Consider the following 13,257-nt stretch of genomic DNA (forward strand, 5'->3'; position numbering starts at 1 on the left):
TTTCAGTGTTGATTTGCTCGGAAGGGAGAGTATCTCATTGTCCCTGATGTGTTCACAAAGGCGGGAACTCTTCATTTTCATTATGATGCATTCCAGGATCCACAGCTTGCTATAGCGGAAACCTTTCTTTTTTGCTGCTGCTGCGGCAAAGCATTGTCTGACACATTCTTGTTGCTTCTGGGGAAGCTTCGAAATCTGCTCACTTAGAGTCTCTTCGGCTACTGCTGCATTGGATGCCCGCATCTTTTCAACATCTTCCCTCATTGTGGAAATCCGTGAAGCGAAGCGCTTGTTTTTACGTGCAAGGAACCTCAGCCTTTGGACAACGCTTTGGAAGCCCTGGAAGGTGTTCGTTGTACTCTTGACCTCCTTGTCAAGAGAGCCTTCCTGAAGTATTTGCAGCTCATGCACTGTCCACCTGAAAATAGAAATGTGCGGAAATTGTAGCAAATTCTGACTGGGTTGTGAACAAGAAAGCACTGCCAGTACTTATAGGCGCCAGAATGCGCCAGAATGCGCCAGCAAGTAATAAATTATGTAACAAAGAACTGCACTACTTCAGTCAAGTGAAAATCGGGTGACTCGTTACCCACCTTTGGTTGTTACTTTGCCGCTGCAGTTGATGCTGAAATACGTCGCATGCTTGATTTTGAGCTGCTTCTGGAGTCCTGGTGTTAAAAAGCAGGTGTCATAATCTTTGGCATTCAGAGCACCAATACAGAGTTCGGTAACTTCCACACTTTCCAGCACGCTTTCCGCTTCTACCTGACATTTAATGATGCGCTCCTCAATCAGCCGCCCCTCACAAACACCTTGCAGTAGCCATCGGGCGGTTTATTGCAGAGGAACAACACAACTTATTCGGACGTGACAACGCCTTCTTCAAGGTAAGTCGACGAGCAATACATCACTCCGTTAAGGTCAGGATGGTGATGCATACTCCAGTACTTGGAAGGAGTCTTTAAACAATAACAAAACGACAAGCAATGCTCGGGCTCCGCTGGAACGTCATCGTGTGTCAAGTCGCAGTCCTCCCCTGAATCACCAACAGCAGCCCGTGAAAATTCAGTGCAGTCAGTCTCGAGAGCACTTCGGCTCTTTTTCTTTGCGGCTGCATGGTCATTTTCGCACATTTTCCTTTTAGCTCTCGGTTTTGGCATCTTCGTGAGGTACTGTGGCAAATTTGGAAGAATCGTGGGGACGGCGTTTTCCGACAGCATCGGTTTATCACGAGGAATGTGTACCTCTTTGCCATCTATATGGTGCACGAACTCCTTGATAACGAACCTCGGTTCGAAATGCAGTTCGCAGACCGCAGAAAACTCATCCAGTTTCTTATCTGCACGGTGGGGATTTCTTTCCCACTCCTTCCGCCGTTCTTCATCACGCGGGACGTTGAACAAAGACGCCTGTGGTGCATCCTGCACACGACTGTACCCAGTTCGACAACCGGGTGCAAAACAGTAATTTCGACGGCGGTTAGGCATCGTCACGAACACATACTACACAATGATCCAAGCATAAAGCACAGAACACGCACACGGGGTACCCACGTTGATCCAATCGAACCGATCGAACTGAACTGAGCGAACCAGCCCCGTCCGCCAACACGGCCAACACGAACCAAGAGAAGTTTTTCGGGTGCGTCAAGCATCAGCGCCCCTGGTGGGCATCGTGGAAGTCGACACAGAGTGCGCTACGGCGGAGCGCCGCAAGGATAGGGCAGTGAGCACACTGCCCCTATTCTAGTACACTGTATTGGCGCGTTTGCGCGCATGAACAACACCGTTTCAGGGGCTTTTTTTTCGCACTTTTCGGCGACTAGCCTCGGCAAAAACACTATTTGCGGGATTTGTAGCGCACGTTTTGCTGTAATATTTTAGAACAAGGAAGTTGAAGGTCTGAAGATTACGAAAAAAAAATAAATCAGAAAATCGCATATTTTGACCAAAATCGGCACTTTACTTGCCGCGCCCCCCCTTAATTATGTTGTTACATTGGAGGTGTGTGTTTGGACAAATGGGGAGGTGCTTGATAAGTAGCTCTTGCTGTATGGGGACTTTGCCACGGTGCCTCTTCCATTATCACTTAGAACCTGGAATCACAATTGCTGGAGCATGTCATTGTACAAGGTCTGGTGCCTTCGCACTTCTGATAACTGTGATGACACAGAGGGCCAGGAAGACATAGGTATATAGCTGAACCACGACATCTGAAATCTGAACGAGATCACAAAACAGACGTGTCAGCAACTCAACGTCGGAGATTTAAGTCCCATGTAATGTGGCTTTCTGTGCGATGAATAATTCTCTCTGCTATTAGCATGCTTCCCTGCATGACGAGCTACATTACTCTGTGGGTTACTTAATCAAATCATTCATTATGATGTGTAAACAACATACACACCCATACTTATTTTGAGAAGCACGAAGAAAATGTTTTTCGTGCGTGGCATGTGGTTTCCTGATGCCTCGTTGAAAGCTCATCTACTGAAACAATGTAATTCCATCAGCGTATTGTGTCGATGATATGAACTATTACGGGTCAGGTTGGAAAAGCTTACTTGCAGCAACAAAGTTTGATATAAATAAAATTTTAGTGCTGTGTAACAATGTTGCATACTTAAAAACTATATACAATGTTTTGTGCAAAGCACGCATCATGCACACAAATGGGAAAGGATGTTTTTTGCGCTGTGCCTGTCTTTGTGATTGGCAGCCATGCGCTCCATCGTTAACACTGTACCATCATCATACTGTTGCTACTTACTGCCCATGCGGCAGAGTTGTTTCGTTTTTTCCCCATCCTTGCATTAGGTCCGTATACTTTCAGGAACTGTAGTTTCAGGCTACATTGTGAGGTGTTTGTTTACGGTTGGATTCACTTTTTTTTACACAGGGATTGGAACTTCCGTCACCCGGTGAACGTGGGTGGCATCCGGAAACGTCCTGTGCTGAGTCTGCGTGGCTCTCGCATCATCCGCCTGGCCGACATCTTTCCTCTACTGCTGCTCAGCAACATACTCTCAATACTACTGGGCGCCGGCATTGGGTATGAACCTTGAAGCAAATCACTTTTCGAATGAAGGCTTTTATAAATTCATGACCAATATCTATTTTTTAATGTAAATATAAAAGGACATGTTTATGTACAAATTGAATAAACACAAGCTCTCTGCTGCACAATGCAAGACAGCCGCAGCAAATCAAAACTACTGATGGTACCATTGGTGATATGATTTAATTACAAGCACTTATTTGCTAATAAAGCCTGCAAATCATGCTCTGTACAACACATAATTGCTACTGAAGTGGCCTCTTTACATAAGCTCAAGTTTTGCTTGGCAGCAGTAGCTGGCCCTGGTTTCAAAATGCACCCATGAAATTTCCTGATAAGCTGGCAAGTGTGGTATTGATCAGAGATACTAGGGTCACAAATATTGGCACTCTGTGGAGACAATTGGCACAGATTCGCGTTTCTTGCAAGGCGTTTGGTTTATAATCATTATCTGCGACAGCAGCCTGTTCTATGTCTCCTACAGGTTGGAGGCCTTTACCGAAGGTTTCCAATTTATTCTGTTTCGCCGAGGCGGTTCTATGCATAGGTCGGCACTTTGAGAGACTACTCACTCATACTCACTCACCACAATTTTTTCAGCCTTCGCCCTCACTCACGTTCATACTCACGCCTACTCCCACTCATGAGTACTCACTCACGTTCATACTCACGCCTACTCCCACTCATGAGTACTCACTAACGTTCATACTCACTCCTTGTCACACTCAGAGTACTCACTCACATTCATACTCACTCCTTCTCACACTCAAAGTACTCACTCACGTTCACGCCCAATTTTCTCACGATCTTGACTGTCTCACAATAGTGGCATATTTAGCTATTCGTTGCTTCACATTCATAGAACACAGAGTATTCGAAACTTCAGTTAAACAAAGTGTTGTTCTGCTGTTTAAATACCATTAGGTTGCAGTTGTAGGTTGCAGTTGTGCTGCATAGGAAGAGTGAGACATTCAATTTAATCTGCTTGTCGCACCAGTGGTCGAATGACTAGTGACGACAGGCGGCGCCGGCTAACGCTTCCTCGTTTAAGTGCACATACATACCCCTTAAAGTGGACAGGGGGATAGCCGCTGTGGTGGCTCAGTTGGTAGAGCTTCGGACACGTTATTTAAAGGCCACAGGTTCTGTCCCTGCCCACGGCAAGTTATCTTTTCGTCCATTTTTCTTTCTTCGTAGTTGCATTACAATTACTCCTAATACCATCCTCTATACTTTTCTTGGCATAATTGTCTGTCAGTTCTCATTAACATTACACATGTGAATAATTTTCTGCAACGGCTCTCGATTTAAAAATAGCTGACAGAGTTTTTGCATCTACTTGCACCACTTTTTTCATGAAACCTTGCAAGCTCTACATGATATTGTTGAACTTGACAGTAACTTGAAATACCACCGACATGTTGCATATATTAGAAAAAAAATGACGTATGGCGTTCGACTACTGATTAAATCTCGTCTTTATTTCAATCCATCAATACTTATGTCACTGTATTTTTCTTTTGCTCATTCGCACATTTTTTACTGTATTACTTCATGGCGTAACACATAAACCACTCATCTTACTTCAGTTCAGACAATTCAAAACCAAGCGATAAGAATTCTCACGTCAAGCCCATATCTCTCGAATGCTAAGTCACTACTTCACGAAAACAATATATTAACTGTATCTGAGCTAGTTAAATATAACCTTGGTATTTACATGTATAGAACTATAAATAACCAACTTCCTCACTTCACTACCATTCTTTCAAATAACAATGTCACAAGGTTTGCCCTTAACAATAACTTTCTACTGCCAAAAGTTCGCACCAATTATGGCAAACAAACCATTCATTTTTCCGGAATTTCCTTTTGGAATAGTTTACCTTCCGACATTAAAGTATGCCGTTGCCTGAAGGTAATTAAATCAAAGTTAAAAAATCATATCATGTCAACTAACTAGCCTGTTTTACTGTTTCTTAATTGATTCCTGTTCATTGTGAGTTGCGTTCTGTAATCACTTGTCATTGAAGTTAGCGCGTTACTCTTGCTTTTAAACTGTTTCTGTGAGATTACAAGGGTATATTCTTACTTTATTTGTTTCAATTGCATTTTACTGTAGCTCGGTCTCCCTGCTATGTACATCACAATCATTCTCAATTCTACATTGTACAAGAGGTCCCCTTGCAGTCTCTGACTATGGGACCTCTTTCTGTATATCATGCACATGTATTCTTCTTCATTTAGCACAATAAAACCTTCTGTTCTGTTCTGTTCTGGTGAAACCCATTTACATGACTTCTGTTGAGTGAATCTAGAGCTGATGAAAATTTCTGATGCCTTACTGGATCTTCCTCCATCCTTTAGGCATTATGAGTGTGCAATCTTGGAGAAAAGTCATAGGTGTGTGCCGTACAATGTTATTCTTGCGGTGCACAATAGGTTTTGGTGCCATGATCATTAAAATAGATGTGGAGCAGTGGTTTAGTTTCACGAACCTCGTGTCCAATGTCGTGGCACTCTTGGGAAAACCCTATAGGGTTACGTTTGTGAGCCACAGAGTTGGAATGGTATTGAAAGTTGGGTTAGTTGGTAGTGCAGCATTTTTTAGTGCAGCACGAAATCAACGAAGACGGAAGAGTACAGAAGAGACACAGACAAGCTCTGTGTTTTTTTCGGTCTCATGCCGTACCCAAAAATACTGCCATAGAGTTGGAGTGAGCATGAAAAAGCTCAGCTCACCCAGATCATTGCTTGGTGTTGCGTCCATGCTTGTTTTGGCATTCTGTGTGCGTTGTGGCCGCTGCGAAAATGACCTTGTCGGCATGCTGTCAAACCACAAATGCAGGCGCCAGCTTCTGCTATCAACGAAACTGATTTAGAGAAATTGGAGTTCTAGCACTGAATTGCGACTAGTTCTAGAACTGAATTGCGGACCACATGTTTTTAAATAATTTTTGTGTACCCCCCTGCTCGAACAACCTACTCTACGCATGAGGAAATCAATAAAACGTCTGTGTTGTAAATGGGGCAGTTAACCTCTAGGGTGGCCTAATATAGTTACGGTACTTGGCTGCTCACCCAAAGGCCGCAAAATCGAATCCCAAGTGTGTAGTCAGATTTTCGATGGAGGCTTGAAATCTTTAGGCTGGTGCACTTAAATTTAGGTACACGCTAAAGAACCTCAGCTTTTCAAAATCGCTGTGCCAGCAACACCCCTCGTAATGATGTATTGGTTTTGTAATATAAAACACCAACTGTTGTTGTTGTTGTTATTATTATTATTATTATTATTATTATTATTATTATTATTATTATTATTATTATTATTATTATTATTATTATTATTATTATTAAAAATGGTACATCTATATTTCCCACCAGGGGGTGATAGCAGGATCACTTGTGACGTAGCAGTGCTGTGCATGTCTGGCGTGAAAGTTGCCAAGAGAGAGTATAGCTCACAGTAGAACTCGGCAGGGCCAAAAAAAAAAAAATCACAGAAACACTTGTTCCTGTCTCCTTTTCTCTGTTTTTCGCACTAAACATGCTGAACCAACTCACCCAACAAGCCGCTGTTCTGAAGAGAGCACAGTTTGTTTCACACTTGGTTGTTGCTGTCTGGGTTGCTTGCTATTCAAAAATTGTGGTCTCGATTGGTGTAGATCTGAATAACCAGAACTGTCCTGAAGCATGTGCTCCATGATAGGCTACCATCCTGCTGTGCCTGTTGAAGAGCACTACTGATGCTGCAGCTTCTGTTTTTTGTGCGTTCACATCAACAGTATGGTTGTATTTGGCTGACATGTCTTTAGGGTCTACCATTTGTCGAGTTCCTTGTTCATCTGAGATTGCTTTTAAATGCAAAGAAATTTTGTTAAACCTAATTATTTTCAACCACTTCATTATATTGAGATTTAAATGCATATGATCACTAACAGAAGAGTAATCTTTTTTTTCACTACCTTTGTTGCTTTGCAGGGTGTGCATTGGCCGGCGCATGAGGGTGGCCAACGTTGAATGATCTCACTGTTGTGGTATCTCCAACGACGAGGGCGCAGGAGCTGCGACCTGGTTTGAGGGCTCTGCACTCGTCGTCGATCAACGCTGCTTCTCTTTTCCTCGATCGCCCAGCGCCTGAACAGTTGTCGACTTCCTGAGGAACGACTCGCCAAAAGCCTTTGCCCCCCAAGAAAACTGAACTCTCCTCCGTTTCCCACTCGACACACCTTCGGAATAACCTGGACTGTGGAGGAGGCAGCCTAATGTAACTTCCTGTGTCTTAACGTAATGCGATGATCGCTCCTTTATATTTAGCGCAATTAGTTTTGACAGTGTTGTACACCCATTTTTTAGAAAACAGAAAAGAAAAAAAAAGAAAGAAAGTTGGTTGTGCTTTTGAGATGTGTGAATTCAGTCACCTCAGGCATATCCGTGCACAATTTGTGCTTACCGCCGCTCTTCGTTTGATTCCAACCACGCAGAAAAAGAAAATCCTAACCATTGGCGTCATAGAAGGCCTAAATTTCATTATGTGGCTACCGCGCAAGTGCCGAACATCCGCGACGAGGCATGGCATGGCTGTGAGATCAGCGTCAGCTCTAAGTGGGTTGATTGGGGTAACACTTCCATGTCATCTCATTCTATGCCATGAGCTTGGACTGTATTGGGCTTGACTATCTGGGGCTCTTGAGGCAACGTGCACACTGCACAGAGCAAACTTGTCGTAGCCCACTGAGTTGCCGATGGTAAGAAGTCATGAACAGTAGGCGCACATTCAGCAACGTGATTTGGCGTTTTGCTTCCTCGTCCCGTACTCTTTGTCTTTCAAGCTGTTCTTCAGCACGGATTTCGAAAGCTCTTCCACCGTTGAGGAAAAAGAAAGGTTTGAAGCCCCGTAGTTCATATCAAGCTATTTCGGTGTGAAACACGAAAATGATTTTACAGGTATACAGGCCCCGGTGAATGAACATAGACTACTCTGCGCAGTTCTAGAATCTTCTTTTTTTTATGAAGTGACATGTCGATCACCAGAATGCCATAATTTAAGCATGTAGCCACATTGGAGAGGCTTTTTTCTTTCTGCATGGCCCTGTGAAAATTTTCATTACGAGTATTGCTTAAATTTTCATACTTTATCTTGAAGAAACTGTGCATGTTACTTGGCTTTTGGCTGTTTAGAATGTTTGCATCTAGCACTTCATTCAAACGAAAGCTCTTTGCTCTTCTGTGTTTTGTCACAAAAGAACAAAAACCTATCAAGTAATTTTTGCATCGGTGATTGTAGTACAGCGCAGTTCAACTACAGTGACAATCGCAGTGCACAAATTTCTTGTTACTATACGTCAGTGTACTGACATAGAATTTTAGCGTGTCTTCTTGGAACATTTAAGTCTTTGGACATTATGTTAAAATGTTTCCCCATACTGGAAAAATATAATTATGAATGTTACGTGCGATATCGACGTTATCGTATTATTCAGTACACTTTGTTTTGACAATACTGACGTCTGTGCTGGAATTCTCGCGTTACTTTCAGCGATTGGTTAACCTCCACTCGCTTACAGTACTGCGCTATATGTTGAGTATGAAGAAACCATCGAAGGAACAAAAAAACACAACTTGATCTTAGTCGGCCCTTGGGACCTGTACCTAAATGTTTGCCATCATTTGATGCGCAGTCCAGAATGCAGAATTCCATTGCAAATCATTGATTTTCTTACAAAGTATATTTTGGCTGCGCCCACTTACGCAGTGATACAGGCATTGCCAGCGTTGTGTCCATCATATTTCAGAAACATTTAAGGCCGCGGTTTATTTTTCTCAGCCCAGAGTTCTGTAACGAAGTTATATTAATTTTATTTGTTGATGTAGTTGAGGTTAAAATCAAATATAGATGCAGGTTCCAAAACAGAATTTCGTGCAGATAATAAATGTAAATTTTAGCACTGGAATCATTTGTCAATTATATGAGCAATACACTTCACGCTATCATTCTGACTGCATTGTGCAGTACATTTGATTGCAGTGGCACTCTGCTAGCAACTTGCAGTTCTGTCAAGGCTTTGCATTTCTCTATTTCATCAACTGTACTTGTGCACAGTTAGGTCAATTCTCTCGCTATTTTTTGCTTTTGCCGATTCGCACGATTGCGTAAGTTGTCTTACACGACTGGACTGCAGCTTTTATTTTTTAACACATACTGTAGCTTTTGGTCTGTAGTTTGCACAGAACATATATAGCCCACCGCAGACAAATATCTGCACATATATCTTTTTTGAATAGTGTTGACTGAAAACAATTTTCTGTCCTTTTCATATCAGACAATTGCATATGTCTTCGTGCATAATTTAGATATCTTGTGTAACCACGAACAAATTCATGTGATGAAAAGTATCGGCTTCTGTTATAGCATGCGGTATTCGTTTGCTTGTTGGAGGCTGCGGTGAAAATATTGCTCATGGATGGCTAGCTAATTTTATTGCTCTATATCAATGTGGTTAAAATGTACTGATGGTATTTTGGCCCAGTTATTAATTGTCAAATGTGCCCAATGAGAGTGGGCAATTTCAAAACCAACATCAACCAACCTTGTTGGAGGCTGCGGTGAAAATATTGCTCATGGATGGCTAGCTAATTTTATGGCTCTATATCAATGTGGTTAAAATGTACTGATGGTATTTTGGCCCAGTTATTAATTGTCAAATGTGCCCAATGAGAGTGGGCAATTTCAAAACCAACATCATGCGTCCTTGGCTCTGACTGCTAGGCTTTAAAATTTATCATTGAGGCCCCATCACCCTTTTTTTTTTTATCGCATAAGATGTCTGGTGTTTCAACATGTATAGCGTGTGGATTATACACCAGAAGATGCGGTACTTCCTGCATGTCCTCAGTGCCTGCCTAGCCTTGTTCCTCCTCCCCAACTTTTATTGTTACTTGTGATTAATGTGTGTATTCCTGTATGGAAGAGAATGGTACGAGCATGTATACTGGAAAATTTCACTGGGTGTCCCCTACACTGGTGTTCGTGGTTGTGGATTGCCTTCAGTGGCGTGTAGGCTTTCAGCTTACGTGTAAATATCCCTATGCATGTAAACTTAGAGGTTTCGTACCAATGATGTCCATGACTTGGAGCTGGCAACATTCAGTAAATGGATGGCGTATCGATCTTCAGTTGTATAATCTTTTACTCTACACTCCTCGAGGAAACAGAATGCTGCTGCTAATCATCAAATAGCTTCATCAAACTCAGAAGTTTATACACTGTCAAGATTTCCACATTTTGCTGGTGGCTTACTTGTTTTCCAGACTGCACTGTTCTCGCTTTTGAGCTGTTTTAAGTTTGCTGCATGTGACCAAAAAAGAAAAGTCTCGTTCGGTCTGTATGTAATAAATATGACACTTCAAAAGCCCTTTCACTGCAGCAGTGGTTGTTAGACCATTAGCTCCACCTCATAATTCGTGTAATGTTAAACTTTCCCTTAAGGCACAGCACAATTTGTGAAATACATGCCGAGCCTACTTCCAAGATTGTCACTTGAATGTAGTCGGCTCTTTTTTTTTCTGGCATACACTTAACACAGTAATGCCATATGAAGCACGGCTGTAACCTTGCATGAAGATTATCAAGTGTGACTCGCCCTATGTAATTACTGTATCTGTGTTCGTTTGGTGCGTAACATGCTGCAAGTTGTCGTGCGCTGACAAAGTTTTGTAACGCTGAGCTTGCTTTGCTTTCTTCCCAGTGCGAGACTTTCACTGTTGCTAGGCAGCGCAAACAACCGGTGCAGTCAGGCATTCTAAATGCAGGCCTGTTGAAAGTGCGTTTCCGTCTTGTCATGCGGTTTATATACTCCCCCACCTGTTAAACACTTTTTGTGCCATATGTCTCGTTACATACTCAGATTGCTTGCGCTAGTTCTTGGCTCTAATGTCTCTGGAAAAGAAAAATGCATAGAATCTTCAGTGATAGAACTGTATACTCTTGCCAAGTATGGCGTCGGCTGTGTCCGCAGTTGGGCTCTTCTAACCGTAACGCTATGTGCGGCATTGTTGTCTCAACCTACTATTACAAAGGCTCGCAGTTTTGCATTCTGCGTGCATTGTTATCATGTCAGCCACAAAATACTTCTTTTTTGCCTTCTTTAGTACCATTGAACCTGGTTATATTTAACTGTACGTGCACACACTGGCAATTTTTCGAAAATTTTCAACTTTGATTTGATATATTTCTTATACTGAGATTTTTCCATGCTTGTTTGAAAACATAATTGAAACGAAATGGCATGTGTTACCATTTCTGGTTATAACTTACAGTGGTTTTCAACAACAGAGGCTTAATAAAAAAGCACATCTTTCACCCATTCTAATTCATTCTGTAGCACATTAGTACGTAGTATGTAATGCTAGAGGCCTGTAGTACATTAGATCTTCAGTTCTGAGCTTTCTTTGAACTTGCGCAAGTTCGCAACACATTGCTGGGTGCTCACCGAATGGCTTGATGTGCATTATCTACGCCGGGAACACCTTCGTAGCCTTGCCTGAACCGTGGCAGGGCGTGCATTGTTGCACTGGTCTTTTTTAACTGGTGATAAATATTTACACTCTATATCGAACACAAAAACAAGAGGAGAGATTTATTTTGCTGCTATTTTCAGTCCTATTAGCCATCCGTTGGTAATCTAGGGAATCTGAGCTTACACGAGTGCTGCAAGCTAGCCAAATTTCTCAAATTTTCAGGCAATTTTAGAGCTCTTATACCTAGGGTGTGCACACTTCGTTTCATAGCTTCTTAGCTTTTTTCTATTTTCATTTCGATTTCTTATGAGGAGCTTTGCTTTGGCTCGTGAGTTTGGTACAGCTTTATAACGGAAGCTTCTTGACGAAAAAGACACTTATCCATACTCTCAGTCGACATGTAGGCTTTCTGGATGAGATGGAAAGTGGTGCGCTATAATTCATAATCATTTTGTAAATTTTCTTTTGAAGCCTTGAAACCCCTTTAGCTGTGTAATATTCTTCAATGACGAGGGCACAGAGAAGAACCAGGTGCCCTGTTTTTTGGTGATGTGAAAAGGGAACAATGTTCAGGGAGGGGTTGGCTTGGGATTTTATATAATGTTTTATTAGCATTTTCTTGCACATATATTGGGGATGTTGTGTTGAAAGAGTGTAGTGAGTTTTGCTCCTTGTGACCCACGTCGGTCTCGTGGATGCGCAGTCGCAGCACTCCGATTGGCCGGCGCTAATCGAAGCCGAGTGTGCTTGCCGCGCTACCGGCTTGGGAGACTTTTGAGCTTTGTAATGATGTGCGAATTTCATGATGTTGAAGAAGTGGTGATGTGTTTCAATGTGAATAGTTTAGAAGTGTCATGAGTAGCCGGCTGTCCCACAATCAAACTGCAAGCAGCGACTCCAGCGTCGTTAACGAGAGAGAACGGTGCAATAACACCGCACACTTTTAGTTGGTGAAAGTATAGCAAAGGATGAATGATGACTGCAACTATATGAGGCATTCATCTCAAACAGCTTGGCCGAAATTTTCTGTTGTATGCTGTTGGTTGGCATCTCAACATTGGCTCATCAATTTGACTGTGCAACAGTCGCTGTAACCTACACGAAGTGTACATACTGTCTTGAAGTGACGCGTTTTTGTTTTTTGCCTTGGGTGCACTCGATTTTAATCATTTACGTTTTGTGGGCTGCATTTGGCAGAGTTTATGTACATTGCATTTTGTCTTGGGTGCATACGATATGTGCACGGCTGTGTCAGTTTTTTATTTCTTCACAACAGTGTTCCTTGTGCCTGTGTTTTTCGTTTGTGTAGAGAATGTGCATTCAACGTAATTCGCAAAGGGCTGCTTTTGTTACTTTCCCTTCGTGCTCCCGAGAGGGAGAGGATGTGTGTGACAGAATGGTGCAGCCCGTTGTATGTGTTGATTTAAATAAACAAATGACTGTTTATCCGCTTGTGCGTCTGAATGATAAAAAAATTGGCCCCGTATCTGCATGTTAAGCTGCAAATGTCGTCGAAAGACAATAGTTTTAAGTCTGGAGCGATTGAACAAAACTTTTATTTGATGTTCTGCGCAAGAAAATCGGTGAATGGTACTCTGAAGGCGCTGCGTTAGAGTGCCTCGAGCGTGCAGCGGAGGTGAACGAGCGCATCAAGTCGCGTCACACGTGAGACATGAGCGC

At 42.4% G+C, this 13,257-nt stretch overlaps 1 protein-coding gene across 2 annotated transcripts in view; it reads left to right on the forward strand.

Moving 5' to 3' along the window:
* The window catches only part of LOC142767614 (BCL2/adenovirus E1B 19 kDa protein-interacting protein 3-like), a 98,067-nt gene extending 85,044 nt beyond the window's left edge, over positions 1-13,023 (forward strand). For both annotated transcript variants that reach the window (XM_075869644.1, XM_075869645.1), the window contains exons 5-6: positions 2,899-3,051; positions 7,039-13,023. In XM_075869644.1, the coding sequence (XP_075725759.1) occupies positions 2,899-3,051; positions 7,039-7,081 (196 nt within the window). In that variant the 3' untranslated portion in view covers positions 7,082-13,023. The remainder of the gene's footprint in view (positions 1-2,898; positions 3,052-7,038) is intronic.
* The last annotated feature ends 234 nt before the right edge of the window (positions 13,024-13,257 follow it).

This window comes from Rhipicephalus microplus, chromosome 7, assembly GCF_043290135.1.
Source record: "Rhipicephalus microplus isolate Deutch F79 chromosome 7, USDA_Rmic, whole genome shotgun sequence".
In the NCBI taxonomy this organism is placed as follows: domain Eukaryota; kingdom Metazoa; phylum Arthropoda; class Arachnida; order Ixodida; family Ixodidae; genus Rhipicephalus; species Rhipicephalus microplus.